Below are 13,810 nucleotides of genomic sequence, written 5' to 3' on the forward strand. Positions count from 1 at the left end.
CGATAAGCTTGTTTTGGAGCTGTGTGGAAGGGACTGGTAGTGCTGAGTGAGGTTCGTGGTGAGATAAGCTCCACCTCCCCAATCGTTCATGTAGGCACATTCTCGAGGCCTTGTTGCGCAATGCATACATGTATGTGCATATGTGTTTCTACAGAGGATATGATGTTTCAGGCTGTGGCTTTTACATCACATGACTTGGGCTTGATTGATTAGGTGGCCCATATGGCCCGTGGGGATTAGTGGAGGCTTGCGTATATGTATTCTGTTTCGTTTGATGAGCTACGTATACCTATACATCATGACTGCTACGCGTTTCTGAAATACCTTCGAGCAAACATCATATGCACGGTGAAATCTCAGGAGAGATCTCTTCTTTGCAACGCAGAGGCATCTAAGCTTAAGGAGGTCTGATTCCGAAAGTCTTAATCCATGGGCCCGATGAAATGTAGTACAACTCATCAACATCATCACAAAAAAGGGCATCTCAATGGTTGAAGCAACATCAGAATCGAGAGGTCATCATAGAGGAAAGGCACCGGGAGAAGGACCAGAAAGGCATCACCATGAAGTGCTCACCCTGAGGTAATACATTAATTGATTTGTCCATTTTGATCAGTGATCACCACTTTTTCATCTCGGTTTATAATTGGTATGGCTTTAGTATCCGTATTCCCAAGTACACTTTGCTTACTTTGCAGGACGTTTAACGCTGTGTCCTGTTGATTTTGCTGACTTTGCAAATTTTTTTTCCAGACTGCTTCCAAAGAATTGGCTGGATATGCGCCCCTGGGGCCAGTTTCTCTCATCATCAGTAATTCTGGAGGCACCACCACCCTTGACGGAGGATCCGGGTCGTGGATCCGTTTTGTTTACGAGAGGAAATCGAACATATGCACTCCCATCGCACAACAACAACCAAGCTGGCCAGGCCTGTGTTTCCCCATCCCTTGAGCACATATACACACAATCGAGTACCCATACGCTCCAATGCCCCGAGATTCGGTCCTGGGACCCTTTGCGAATCGCCATTGCTCAGGATGCACCTTCCAAACGTGACACGCCAATCCGCTGTTGTCCTTACCCGTCCTTCGCCAAGAGTGATAAACGGTGACGCGTAACAACAAGGGTTCGATATTAAGGCACACCGACTGGGATCCGGCTAGTAAACCTCAAACAAACGGCACGCGCCGGACTGGGAACTTGTCGGGCGATCAATCAGTTGCTTGCTAGTAGTTGCTAGTACAGCGGATATCTCTGGCAACTAGCTAAGCAGTTCCTTAAGCTCCCTATTCACAGAGTTAATCAATCAATTGGTCAACATCAAGTTGGTAAAACAATTCACTCCACAGGAGGATATGCTTATTCACAGCCACAAGCAAGCAGGTAGGTACAGGCTCTAATAGTTTGATAAAGTTTATGATTTCCACCGAACTACACCAGCAACCTATAAAAAAAACCCTTTCACAAAAAGAATCTAGAGAAAAATAAAAAAGAACACATGTACAAACACGCCACCACTTCCCACCTAGGGGGAGGAAAACAATGAAGTACAACGCCGCCACATGAAAAATATAGAATTAGAGATTACACCAGGCAGGACTAAAAAAAAGTGTATTTTTTTTCCAGTCATCTCTTGCTATGCTACAGAAGAAAAGTCATCAATCCATCGTCAGAACGGTAGACGGAAAAAAGCTCTCTATCTCTTTAAACAAGGACGTAGGCAGCGGCGGCGAGGGCCACAGCAGCGAAGGAGAAGCCCTTGGCGGCAGCAGCGCCCTCGAAGGTGTCCTGGACAGCGCTGGCGCTAGGAGATGAAGGAACAACCGGGGTTGAGGTGTTGAGGGCAGCTGAAGGAAGGCCAGCAGAGGCTGAGGGGGTCCATGAGTAGACACCAGTGCTCAAGGGAACGGGAGGAATTGACTCGTGGGCCTTGACGGTTCCGGTGGCAGAGGTGGGGACAGCAGCCGGGGCAGAGACAGAGCCGGTTCCGGCAGCTGGGGAGCTGACAGCGGGGGTCTCAACGGCAGCGACGGTGGAGCTGGCCGGGATGGTGACGGACTCAACTGGGGCAGATGATCCGGCAGCTGGGACAGATGCGACAGGCTCGACAGCTGGGGAGGAGGCGACCGGGGCCGAGGTGTAGACCGGGACGGACTCGACGGGGGCAACGGTCGGGACAACCTCGGCGGAGGTGGCGGTAGCACGAGCCGGGCAGTTGGTCTTCTCGGGAGCGCAAGAGGTGATGGTGACGACCTCAGTCTCGTAGACAACGGCGGGGACAGCCATGGCAACACCGAAGACGGCGGCGGAAACGGCAATGGCGGAGAAACGCATGTTTATTGATTTGGTTCTTTAAAAAGGTAAATAGATTCTTTAAAAAAGTGAAGTGGTAATTAAGTAGGATAAGGTGCGAAAGAACGTGGTAATGATCGTGTGTGCTAAAAGAGCGACTGGAATGAATGACTATGCAAGATAGGATGCTGTGGGTAAAGAAGAAAGGAAGTCATTTATGGAGGGGGAAACAGCGGCTCCTTATACCATTCTCTGCACACTACACAACTCCACCAATTCACAGTGTCTCTCCAACGTGCCCGCCGACATGGGTTCTTGGTGGGCTCTTGGTGAGAAAGGGGGATGTTTCCATTCCGGGAGTAGTTTAATGTCCATCCTTAATGAACATCCACGCTGTGCGCAGTTGGTTCATCTATTCACCTCCTAGATCAACAAGTATCAGGCACACTCTTGAACAATTTCGGGAAGAGCCCCTCGTCCGTGCTGAGGACCTCGCTGAATACCCTGAACAATACCAAGGTTTCCTTTCACACCTGCCTGCCTGCTTCGAGGTTCCTCTCTAGCTCTTGCCTGCCATTCTACTCTATTTTTGAGTAGGGTACATGAAGTACCTTCAACTACGAGCTATACACTGAGGAAAAAAACATGGAAGCCGAGATTGGAAGCAGACCCTAAGGATACGGGCAATTTGGTCCCTTGTCCAAACAAAAGAGCAGAAATAGAACTCGTTATTGTTGCCCATCCATACAGGTACTTGAGAGGTACATACATAGCAGCGCTAAACAGCAACCAAAAAGCCGCCAAGTCCCAGTGCCAGGTGAGCGGAGCGGTGTGATAGAGCTTCCCCTGCATCATCAACACGTTAAATTACGCCCAGTATGCCGCCCCTCTCTGCAGCCACACTTTTTATATCTGTGTGGGTGTATTGTGGGTTTTTGATAGGCATCTATCATGCACCGAGCCCCCTTTGCAGGTGCAATCTGAAGCGACCGTTATTTCGTTTCGTTAAGATCATGATATGAGATAGGGAAGACCGTGTACCCTACCCTACATACATGTGGCAATCCAATGGGGTTTCAAGTTTCAATTGCATGTGTTGCGAGATCGAGAGGCAACAAAAATAAAAGTTACTTCCAACGTCCATATACCTGGTAACGATAGAATAGATCTGCCCCTCAGGCAGATTGTCCCATCGGGGCCGAGGATCCTACTGGATTCAAAAACAAAAACAATATCCCATCTCATCTCATAATCACCTACTCTATCTATCTGCCAGCGCAGCCACTTAGGTTCCCCTGGATCATGTGCTCCATATGCCGTTCCTGATCGCCCTTGCTGATTTCTCCATATTCATCTGTGGTACGGTGGTACCTGAATTCAACCTCCACTCTAGTTTCTAGGGATTTTACCGGGGAACCAACCGACGACACGACCGCCCCCCGCGCGTGCATGCAATATAGTAGCTGCTTTGAACGGATCCAAGCGGAACTTTTTTTTTTTTTTTTTACGGTGCCTGCATGATCATGTAGTTTACCACTTCTCTAAGTTCTCTCCGGCGTCGGCCGTGATGAAATGGGTTTCACCAGTCCTTCTCAGGGACCGGAGACGAGAGCGTCTGTCCGTGCATGTGCAAAACAGGAAAGTCGCTAGATGGACAGACCGACGACGGAGACTGCAATTCGGGTGGCACAGCGAGCGAACGAACGAACGAACGAACGGAACCCCTACCCTGGCTGGGCTTGTGGAGTATACGCGGTACGGCAGCTACTCGTCGACTGTATACAACAGGTAATTTTTCGAAGCTGTAGCTGAAGCTGAAGCTGAAGGGAAGGAAGCTACTTTCTAGAGCTATCTACAGTAGCTATGCCTATGCCTAAACGATACCCTTGGCAAATTGATCTCAAGGGGGGGAAGGAGAGCTGTGCGAGCGATGGACGTTCTGGAAGAGTGAATATGGGCGGTTAGAAATACATCTACATCTCCTCCCTGTACAGCGCATGCGCAATCAATTGCAAGAGATGTAAAGTCATCAAAAAAACTTTTACACGGCTCTCGAGAAAGAAAGGAGGTCTCGGATACGCGTCCCAATTGATACCATCCGTATTTCAAATGGAGTTACTACTGCTGGATCTGCACCTCTGTCGGTAGATATTTTCCCGTATTGTCTCCCTCTTCAAATTCCCTAGTATGATAACTTTTTGTACATCTATTTACAGTAGGAAAGCGGGTTGAGAAGAGATGCCAAAATCAACTCGAAAGGGATAAGAAACAAGAAACAAGAAACAAAAAAAGGGAAACAGAAAACCAACAGAAAACATAAAAAATCAATTGCCCTGTAAATTCTCACCCATACAGAGAGTTTCCTACAGTGGACAAGAACTTACAAGCCCAACGAACGGTCCCGTATAAATTTCCCCCCTCCGTTAAAGCATGCTTTTCGTTTTGCAACTTTTATCCGTAAAGAAATAAAATATACAGTCAAAACCCATCCGTCACCATCCATCAGATCCGATTAAAGAAAAACAAAACAAAAGAAAGATTTATTTTGGTTTCGCCGAGCAAAGAAAATAACATAGATGAAAGATATCGAAATAAAAGAAAAAGCTACTTATCATGTTCTAGAAGCACTGCCTCCACCACCCCCGCGCCTCTTAGGGTTGGTCTTGCCCTGTCTCTTCTTCTGCTTCGGGCCCTCAGAACCCTCAATGAACTTCAACAAATCGTCAATACTCCTCGAGTCCATTCCTGACCTGCTGGTCGCGGTGGTGGTCGATTCCGGCATCCCCAGAGAGCTCTGGCCAACCTGTGGCTGGGGCTTTGCAGACATCGTGACGCGTGGTGTCATCTGCAACATACGTTTGCGGCGTTCCTGAAGATCCTTCGCCTGTCTCGCAAGAGTCACAGCGTTCTGTGTGAGTTGCTCGAGCCAGTTCTCAGCCTCCTTTGTGTTGCGGTCCTTAGGTCCGAGCTGTGCGAGGAAGACGTTGTAGGCATCACGCATCTTGCTGACAGCACCCTTGGAGTCGTTGTCGAGGGCAAGAGCTTGGGCAAGCTGGAAGCAAAGAGTGGCAGTGTGCGGTGAAGACTTTCCGAAGATGTTTTCGCAGACCTTGAGTGATGCCTCGAACCACTTGCGGGAATCGGTGTAGTACTTGAGAGCTTGGAGCATGACAGCGACATTGTTCATGGTGGTGACAGAGTCTGGGTGGGAATCGCCATAGATGACTCTCCAGAATCCAAAGGCGTGCTTGATGTAGGCCAGAGCGGTCTTAGTGTTACCGCTGGCATGCTCGAACAATCCCAAGTTGAGGTAGTTGAGGATAGTCTCTGCTGAATCGACACCAAGAGTGCGCTCAGAAACAATGACTGCCTTCCTTGCAAGCTCTACGGCAGCGGCCTTCTCATCGAGCTGGTAGTACAGCATTGAGAGAGTGTTGTATACACGGGCGACCTCAGGGTGCAAAACTCCATAGATTTGCTCATGTAGAGAGAGCGACTCAAGAAGCAATTCCTGACCAATGTCCTTGTGGTCCTGGATGAGAGAGATACGGCCGGCTTCAAGGGCCTCCTCAGCCAACTGGCTCTTGGACGCAGAGTCTTTAACAATTGGGACAATGTTCATCAAGTCATCAGGCTCGAAGGTTGATCCACTCTTCGAAACCTCAGTAAAGTCGGCAACCGATGCTGCGGGAGACTTCTTCTTGCCCTTGCCAGACTTTCCATTGCCATTTGTAGGAGTAGGCTCCTCTTTAGGCTTAGCAGCCTCGCCTTCCTTTACGGAGCCAAACTGGTAGTCTTTAATTCTCATCTGAAGACCCAACTTGAGAGCAATTTCACGGAGCATTTGGAGAGGCTTAATCTTGGTTTCCCATCCTGCCTCAAGTTCAAAGCGGTACCTCTTCTGAACCTCCTTCTCAATTGAGGCACGGAGATCCTGGATGTTAAGCTGCTCAAAGCTGAAATCGGCATCATGGTACAATTTCCATAGACCATCATCCTTAACAACCTTAGGGTTAGGGTTGTGCTCAGCTCCGAGAAGGCAGTTGAGGAAGTGAGAAATGCAGAAAGGTGCAAGAGGGTTAGGCAGGCCACGGAGGAGACCGTTGAGAATGTACTTGCAAGCTCTAGCAACCATTTCCTGGATGGAAATGATTTGGATAGAGATAAGCTTGTTGCCCTGTTCAAGCGCGAGCTTGGCAATAGTTCCAAGGTAGCGGACGTTGATACCGCGCTTGTGCATAAGGCGGGTGAGCGAGTGACCGTCCATGGGGGAGCCGACCTCGCCTTCCTTGAGGTCCTCAATCTATGGAAGATTAGCAGTGGGATTTTGATGGTCGTGTATTTGGGGGTATACCAGGCGTGGGATGATCTTCTCCTGCAAGAATGCGCATGCGTCTCGGACATCCTTCTCATCCTTCTCCATCTGCGCCTTCTCCTCATCGGTCTGGGGAACCTGTCCGGACATGACATCAGGGTTAAGCGCGAAGTCAAAACCAGAGATGTCAATGGTTTCCTGAGCCTCCTCGGGCTTCTTCTCCGCAACCTCCTTGGATTCCTCCTCGCCTTCCTTGGCGGCCTGCTTATGTCCGTTAGCCTTGATTTTGATCATTTCTTGCATTCCGGTCACTGACCTCGCCCTCTACGGGAGTCTCCTCCTTGGCCTCCTCCTTTGCAGCCTCTCCAGATGGCTCCTTGGCCTCCTGCTTGGCCTCTTCCTTGGCGGCTCCCTCAACTGCGGTAGCATCTTCCTTGGTCTTCTTTCGCTTCTCCAACTCTGCTGAGACATACTCTCTCATCTTCACCTTCCAGAAAGCCTCCACAAGCTCCGGCCTCAGTACGGCCATTCTGTGCGGGTAGCCACCCTCAGTAACGCCCTCAACGCCCTTCCAATACTTTTCAATAAAGTCGATATCCAACGGGGTAATCCTGTACAAATCGAGCACGTATTTCCTTCCATCAGTTCCCAACAATCCCTTGGTCTCCACGGAAGCGACAAGCTCATGGCTCTTCTGCTCCTTATCCCAAACAGTGTGCTTCTTCACCCGCATAGCCTGGCTCATCTTCTCAAACAACGGGACAAAGATCTCATTAGACGCAACAACGTCCTTACCCTCTACACCACCGTAATCGATCTGCGACTGTCCCTCTTCCCTGGGGCGGAAGATACCGGGAACAATGCTCTGGGCCACCAATCGGCGTCCCATGTAGTCAACAACAACAGTTCCGGGGGTCTGCAGGCCGGGGATGTCGAGTCCATTAACAGCCTTAACACCCATAACATCCTTTCCAGTCGCAACTCTTGCTGCCTCATCACCACCCTCGCTGGCAAAAGTGCCGACTCCATCACTACCGTGGGAGAAGAAGATGTTGTTATGGACGTAGATCTGCGCATCCCTTCCTTCCGTTGGGTTCAATGGCGCAAGCTCTCCCCTTGCGATCGCAACTGCGCCGCGGACGGCAGCATCTGTATAGTCGGCGAACAACTTTGAGAGAAGGCGCTCGCGGAAAACACGGTCCTGGACGGTCTCACGGGGCAGTTCACGGGTCGACTGGAACTCCTCGTTGAAATCGCGGAGGGAGTCGCCGCTCTCGGTTCCTGAGATGAGGTATGTCTCTTGTGGGCGGGCTTGGTCGGCCTGGTGGCTGGATGTGTTTTGCCCCGGAACCAACCACGGAGAAGCTGGGATGGCATTGGTGGGAGGGTATGTGATTAATGGGTCCTTACGGCTGTTCCACTCTTGAAACGTAGCGAAATCCTTCTCAAAAGATGGGGAAATCATGCTCAAGAGGGTGATGAGCGAATGGGCGCTTTGCAACTTCGGGGAAGTCTTTGGTGTAGGGTCAAACTTGTTGTTTGTGCATTTGTTTACGTAGAACCCAGAAACATGGGCGGAAATCTGGAATTGCTCTCCCTCATTTGTGGTTACCTGAAGGTACAAGAGGTGGCCGCGCTGTCTAAGGTTGTGTGGTGGAGGGTTCCACGATGAAAGGCACATACCCTTAATGCACTTTAGTGGAGGGGTAGGGTCGACTTTAGGGAGAAAGTGGTCTAGAGAAGCCGGAGCATCGAAATCGTAGTCGGACATTGGGTGACGAGCGTCCTCGGCCTTCTTGCCCTTTGCATCCTGCGCATCTTCGCCTTGGCTGAGCCCGTCGAATAGAGAAAGCCCTGCCTGGATGCCGTGAACAACGTCTACACGGGGGGCAGCTGCACCGATCAATTCCCGTATCCGCAGAATATGCATCCTAGCCTCCTTTTCGGTGTATGGGTCCTCAACGAGAACGAGCTCAGAGTCGGGCCCAATGCCAGGGACATCGGTGAGCTCAACGAAGTCGCTGATTCTGGTGCCATTGTGTTCAAGATGGAAGCAAGTGTATTGGAATGTCCCTGGGAGCTCAACAATAGTCTGTCGGATATCCTGGACTTGCTCTGAGGGGGAGACCTGAACGATAATAGAAGCATTCGCAGTTAGGAATCTTTGTAAATATAATATTTGGGAGTGATAAATCTCTTGAGCCCAAATGTCAATGACGTACCATGATGTTGATCTTATGAGGCTTGTGCGGAAGCTTAACCGTTAATTGAAACACTACCGTCATCGCAAAATTAGCAATCTTGCAAGAAAATACCCTATTGAAAAGAGAAGTATCATCCGTGCACAATGCCTAGCACCCCCACTTGAACTTGACACTCTATGAACCCCACAAACTTGGCGAGCAATTGAGTGATGGGGAGAGATATTTCAATCACGAATAGGAGGTTGGAATCTTACAATCCTGAGACTGCTCCTCCGCCGCGGCCTCCTCCTGAACATTTTCGGTCTCCTGCTGGATAACTTCAGCAGTGGTCTCGTTGGCGACTTCATTTTCTATCCCGCAATGATGACAACATCCCCACAATTAGCACAGGCACCCCCAATTTGTCAGGCATAATCTATATCTTATTTTCAAAAGTCATAGAATAAAAGAATACTCACGAATCTCAGCAACGGGATCCTTTGAGGGAGCCATGATGACTGATGGTTGTCAAATTTACAGTAAACCAGGAATGGCACGACCGGATGAGATTCTTTCCACAAACAAGCGACTAACTGAAGCTTATCAGAGCCGTCTGGTGGGTGAAGTAAGGGGGAAAAATTAAGAAAAAAAGGAAATTCGAAGAAAAACAAAAATCTATTGTTTGCCTCGTGAATGTTTTGAAAAAAAAGGTTTCCTCGGGATGGATGACGAGGGGTGTTGAGATGATGATAGAAGTGAGATTTTTTTTTTTTTTCCGTTCTGTGGGGCAACCGGCAACACCCATCCATGCATGGCAACCTTCCAAAGACTTTTTTTTTCGCACACTTTTTAGGGCCATGGTCGGGCGAAAGATGCACCAAGGAAAAAAAAAACATCCGGCTCTCTTCTCCTCTCCCCCGCGAGAATTACCGAGAGTTCGGTAATTCAATTGCCCGGCGAGCACAGCGGGGATCCAAAAGCGGGAAAAACCAAAACGGGGATCCGGATCTTTTTGAGTTGCCCCACCAAAAATTGGGGGTGTGCCATACTCTACTCTACTTAGAGTAGGTACGGTACCCTACAGATTTCGTGGATGGGATGCGAGTCGTCAATGCATACATACTGCACCTGCAGGCAATTGCGCAAGACGTCAACTGATATGCGTCGGACAATAAATAACATCAATATCTTCTAGAATTCTGCCTCATCAAAGCCATAACTTATCGGCAAAGATTAACTGCGGCCCATTCCTAATTGAACCATTTCACTCGGAGAAGCCTCTAGCTGCCTATTCAGGATGAACCAGAGAAGAAGACTCGGTGAGTACTGAGTTCAACTCAACAGCAATTGTTTATACAAATTACACCGCTGGATATCATCATAACCATAGATAGAGAAGGTCTCTCTTGCTGAAGTAAAGATAGAAAGTAAAATCGAAGCTATGGCTCTAGTTTGGATCGGAGTTCTTGTAGAAATTATAAAAACTGCACTGTTGTACGATACTTCTAATAATAAAAACACCTTACTGACAAATGGCATACCAGTTTGTTTTCTTACGACCAGAGTACTCAGTATTATAGTGCTTAGAGGGCGAGCATTGACATTAGAGGATTTTAGCTGAACGAATTCGAGCACTCTGAACAGAAACCCATGCACTGTTCAACCAATCGGGAGCGCGTGTTTTGTCCAATTCGTACAGCTAAAAAGCTAAAAACCCTCTATCATCCTATGGTACTGTTAGCACTAATTACAACCACGATGACAGCCGTCAAAGTTGTTCAATTGCGAAAAGAAATATAGCCTTCGTTTCTCTAAATCTGTTTACTCAAAGAAGCGGATTATAAACTTCATTCGCGAGAAGTTGAGTTCTATTCTAGGTCGCTATGGGCTGCAACGAAGATGTCTTGGCGGCCGAGTGATACATCCTGAAGCAACATGTTTGGGGCGTAACGACTAGGCCAGGAGAATCTGGGACCGCTGGTAACCAACCAACAGTGTAGTGTCTATCTCATTTCAAGGCTGTAGATATCTTACAATTGATGAGTAGAAATATACTTAGTTTAAGTAAAAAATCTCTCAGCTTCTGCCTACATGTATGTAGTTATATTATGTGTGTAAAAGAGGTTAAGGATATCGTGGCGAAACGTGATAACAGCATGGCACTAAGGGAAGCTAGGGGAGTATTTAAGGCTGTCCCCTCCGAAACCTCCTCATGGAATCAACACCAAAGACACCCCCGTCGAATTAACTCCTACACCGTCCGTCCGGGCTCTAAGTCGATAAATTTGATAGCCAATACTGCGGTGTCTACTTATCACCGCCAACCACCTCTAAAGTAGAGTACAAGACAAAAAAAGAACCCTAGACAAAATAAAAATAAAGGAAAGATATAAAAAGACCGATGACAGCCACCACCATACCGTCGCAATGCAGATAACAAAGGACAAAGGAAATTTCTGGATCGGGTAGACTATCCATGGTTCCAAATCAAATCAGGAGAATAAAAAAAAACAATCAAAGCGCCCCAGGTATTTTGATATATATGATAAATGGAAAAAGGAAAATGGACAGCCAGAGTCCAGTGAGTGCCGTACGGAAATAAAAATAAAATGTAAGCCGGGAAAGATAATACAAGAAACAGAACCAGTTTCTCCAAATGCGTGGTATGTGCAGGTGGGAGGGATATATTTACAACCGCCGCGAGCTTGTCGGCGAGATAGAAATCAAGTTAACCAGAGAACTAATCATCCGATTTTTCCGCGTCTCTGTCACCGGGTGTCACGTCCCAGGAAATGGTCTTTTCAGTTTGGCCCTTATGGTTCTTAACCGTCATATTGTACTTCCCGCCATGCCAAAGATCCTAAAATAACCCAGGTCAGTCCCCGGTCTCGCATAGTTGTATAATACCAAATTGGGGTTCAGTCTTACCTTTATTGTGATCTCCCTCGTTCTGCCCAAACTCTCGATATCACTGATTCTCTGCAGCGTATCTTCCAAGTACTCATCAAATCCCTCTTCGGCCACCACCTCTCTAAACGCATTCATCATGGGTACGCTATCGGCCCTAACCTTGCTGTCGCAGTCGATGGTGAAGATGTTGATGTGGTCAAACTCTTCGATAAACTCGGCCCTTGTCATGACCTCCTGGCTTTATACAGCTCCAACTCCGGCAGCTTATGCCCATGTATTCCATGATCATGTCCAGCGTTCTCCGCCTTCTTCGCGTCCTCCTTCTCCTTCTCCACCAAATGCCTCACAAGCACCATGGCTGAGGACGCAAACTTCTGCTGGTCCATCACATCATCGTCCATGTCCATCCCAAGCAGACCACACTTGTTCAACAGCCACGTCTTCTCGTCCTGGCAGATTTCTTTGCACTTTGCAATCATATCGCGTTCCTAGCAACCTTATTCAGAAAGGCAAGACGCCCGCCGACAAGATCATACACCTGCTCGAGGATATCCTGCTTCGGCGGCTCCTCCTTCCTATATTTCATCCTATAATTCTTGAGTGCCGCGATCGCCTGCGATCTCGGTAGATCCTTGACCGAGATCAGCTCCATCCGCGACCCGTACTGCTTCAGCCTCTCATACACCCAGTAATCATCACTGTTCAATATCATCGTGATCAGCTGACTCGCCGCCCATGCCTCCGCCTTCTGCTGCAGAAGCTCCAGCAAGTCTCGCCCGTTCTCGTCATTGCGCAGCAGATGCATGCTGTTTATGATCATGACCAGCGGCTTTGACTTTTCACCCTCGGCCTTGCGCCGGTTGATGGCCACCTTCTCAAGCTTGTTGAGCGCGCGCTCAATGTCGAGGAGAGCGGTGGTGTCGCGGGGCCCGCGGATGGAGAAGAGGGAGCCGATATAGTCCTCGTGGAATTCGAAATCGAGGGCCTTTCCGAGGCGCAGACGGAAAATTTCGGGGTCGGCGTGGGCTTCCATCATGGAGCAGGAATCGCCTTCGACTTTGTGCATGGCCGCGAGGAGCATGGATGTTTTTCCGGTCCCCTGGGGCACATGTGTTAGTTGCATAGTTTTTTATATCTCACCGGAGGGAGGTCCCGGCGAAATGTGGGGTTTCTGGGGGCTGGGGCGCGTCTCACCTTTTCTCCGACGAGGAGGTAATAGCGTCCGCGTGGGTCACCGCCTATGATCCTGTTGATCTTTTTCTGCTGCGGGAGCACGATCCTATGGCCGGGCTTGTTAGCCCGCTTCAAGGTGGGAATAGGATATCTCAATATATTACCAAGGTTGTTCATCATCCTTGTCTGCGCACGCCGTTGCCATACTCAGTGCTGGGTCATGGCCCAGGTTGAACGCGTTATCAATCTTCTGGAGCACGATACTCTTGTAGTACCTGTGGTAGCCGTATCCTGCGAGTCTGTAGTCGATCGATCCGCTCTGTCAGTAAAACCGCCCCCATACCATTCGCTCCACCATCTATATCCCACTCACCCAAAACACCCAGACTCATTCCTGTGGTTGCCGCGGCCTCAAAGACCTTCCACGCCGTACCGCTCCAATCATGTCCTTTATGTTTCTGTCCGCCGCTCCCACCGTTCCCACCGTTCCCACCGCTCCCACTGCTCCCACTGCTCCCACTGCTCCCACTGCTCCCACCACCATCACCACCGCCACTCCCACTACCACCTCTACCACTATCATTAATCGCGCCAACAACTTGGGTGCCGGGCTGCGGCTGTACAGTGTTTGCGGGGCCGAGCTGGTAGTCACTCCCACCTCCTGTTACAGCGCCAGTGTTAGAGGCCAGCCATCTATTCTGCTGCTGCAGCTGCGGGAATCGACGTGCTGCCAGGACGGCTCCGGGCCGTGCTGTGACGAGTGGTGAACTGCGGCAGTGCCGGAGCGTCCGCGGTATTACGGCGAGATTTGACATGTTTGTTGTGAAGGGGGGCCGGGGTGAGTACGTCTGGCTATCGCACGCGCGCACAAGGGTAAAGTGCGTGAAATAGGGTAGAAGAAAAAAAAATAAAGTTTCGGATTTAAAGATAGATTTTC

At 49.2% G+C, this 13,810-nt stretch overlaps 4 protein-coding genes across 4 annotated transcripts; 1 reads left to right on the top strand and 3 right to left on the bottom strand.

Annotated features, from left to right (window-relative positions):
• Window positions 1-487: 487 nt before the first annotated feature.
• Window positions 488-1,111, top strand: LAJ45_10978 (uncharacterized protein; the record flags this gene model as incomplete). The annotated part of the gene is made up of 2 exons (XM_046120491.1): window positions 488-582; window positions 754-1,111. 2 exons carry the CDS (start codon window positions 488-490, stop codon window positions 1,109-1,111), a joined length of 453 nt encoding a protein of 150 aa, XP_045966262.1.
• Window positions 1,112-1,704: 593 nt separating this feature from the next.
• On the bottom strand, window positions 1,705-2,334 carry LAJ45_10979 (uncharacterized protein; the record flags this gene model as incomplete). The annotated part of the gene is made up of 1 exon (XM_046120492.1): window positions 1,705-2,334. The coding sequence occupies one exon, from the start codon at window positions 2,332-2,334 to the stop codon at window positions 1,705-1,707; it is 630 nt and encodes a 209-aa protein (XP_045966263.1).
• Window positions 2,335-4,903: 2,569 nt separating this feature from the next.
• Window positions 4,904-9,303, bottom strand: LAJ45_10980 (uncharacterized protein; the record flags this gene model as incomplete). The annotated part of the gene is made up of 6 exons (XM_046120493.1): window positions 4,904-6,595; window positions 6,647-6,868; window positions 6,924-8,735; window positions 8,830-8,882; window positions 9,066-9,161; window positions 9,270-9,303. 6 exons carry the CDS (start codon window positions 9,301-9,303, stop codon window positions 4,904-4,906), a joined length of 3,909 nt encoding a protein of 1,302 aa, XP_045966264.1.
• Window positions 9,304-11,530: 2,227 nt separating this feature from the next.
• LAJ45_10981 (uncharacterized protein) lies at window positions 11,531-13,688 on the bottom strand (the record flags this gene model as incomplete). The annotated part of the gene is made up of 7 exons (XM_046120494.1): window positions 11,531-11,650; window positions 11,719-11,863; window positions 11,947-12,149; window positions 12,197-12,799; window positions 12,895-12,979; window positions 13,038-13,164; window positions 13,217-13,688. The coding sequence occupies 7 exons, from the start codon at window positions 13,686-13,688 to the stop codon at window positions 11,531-11,533; spliced, it is 1,755 nt and encodes a 584-aa protein (XP_045966265.1).
• Between the last annotated feature and the right edge of the window lie 122 nt (window positions 13,689-13,810).

Source organism: Morchella importuna (genome assembly GCF_003444635.1).
Source record: "Morchella importuna strain M04M26 chromosome Unknown Morimp01GS054, whole genome shotgun sequence".
Classification (NCBI taxonomy): Eukaryota; Fungi; Ascomycota; class Pezizomycetes; order Pezizales; family Morchellaceae; genus Morchella; species Morchella importuna.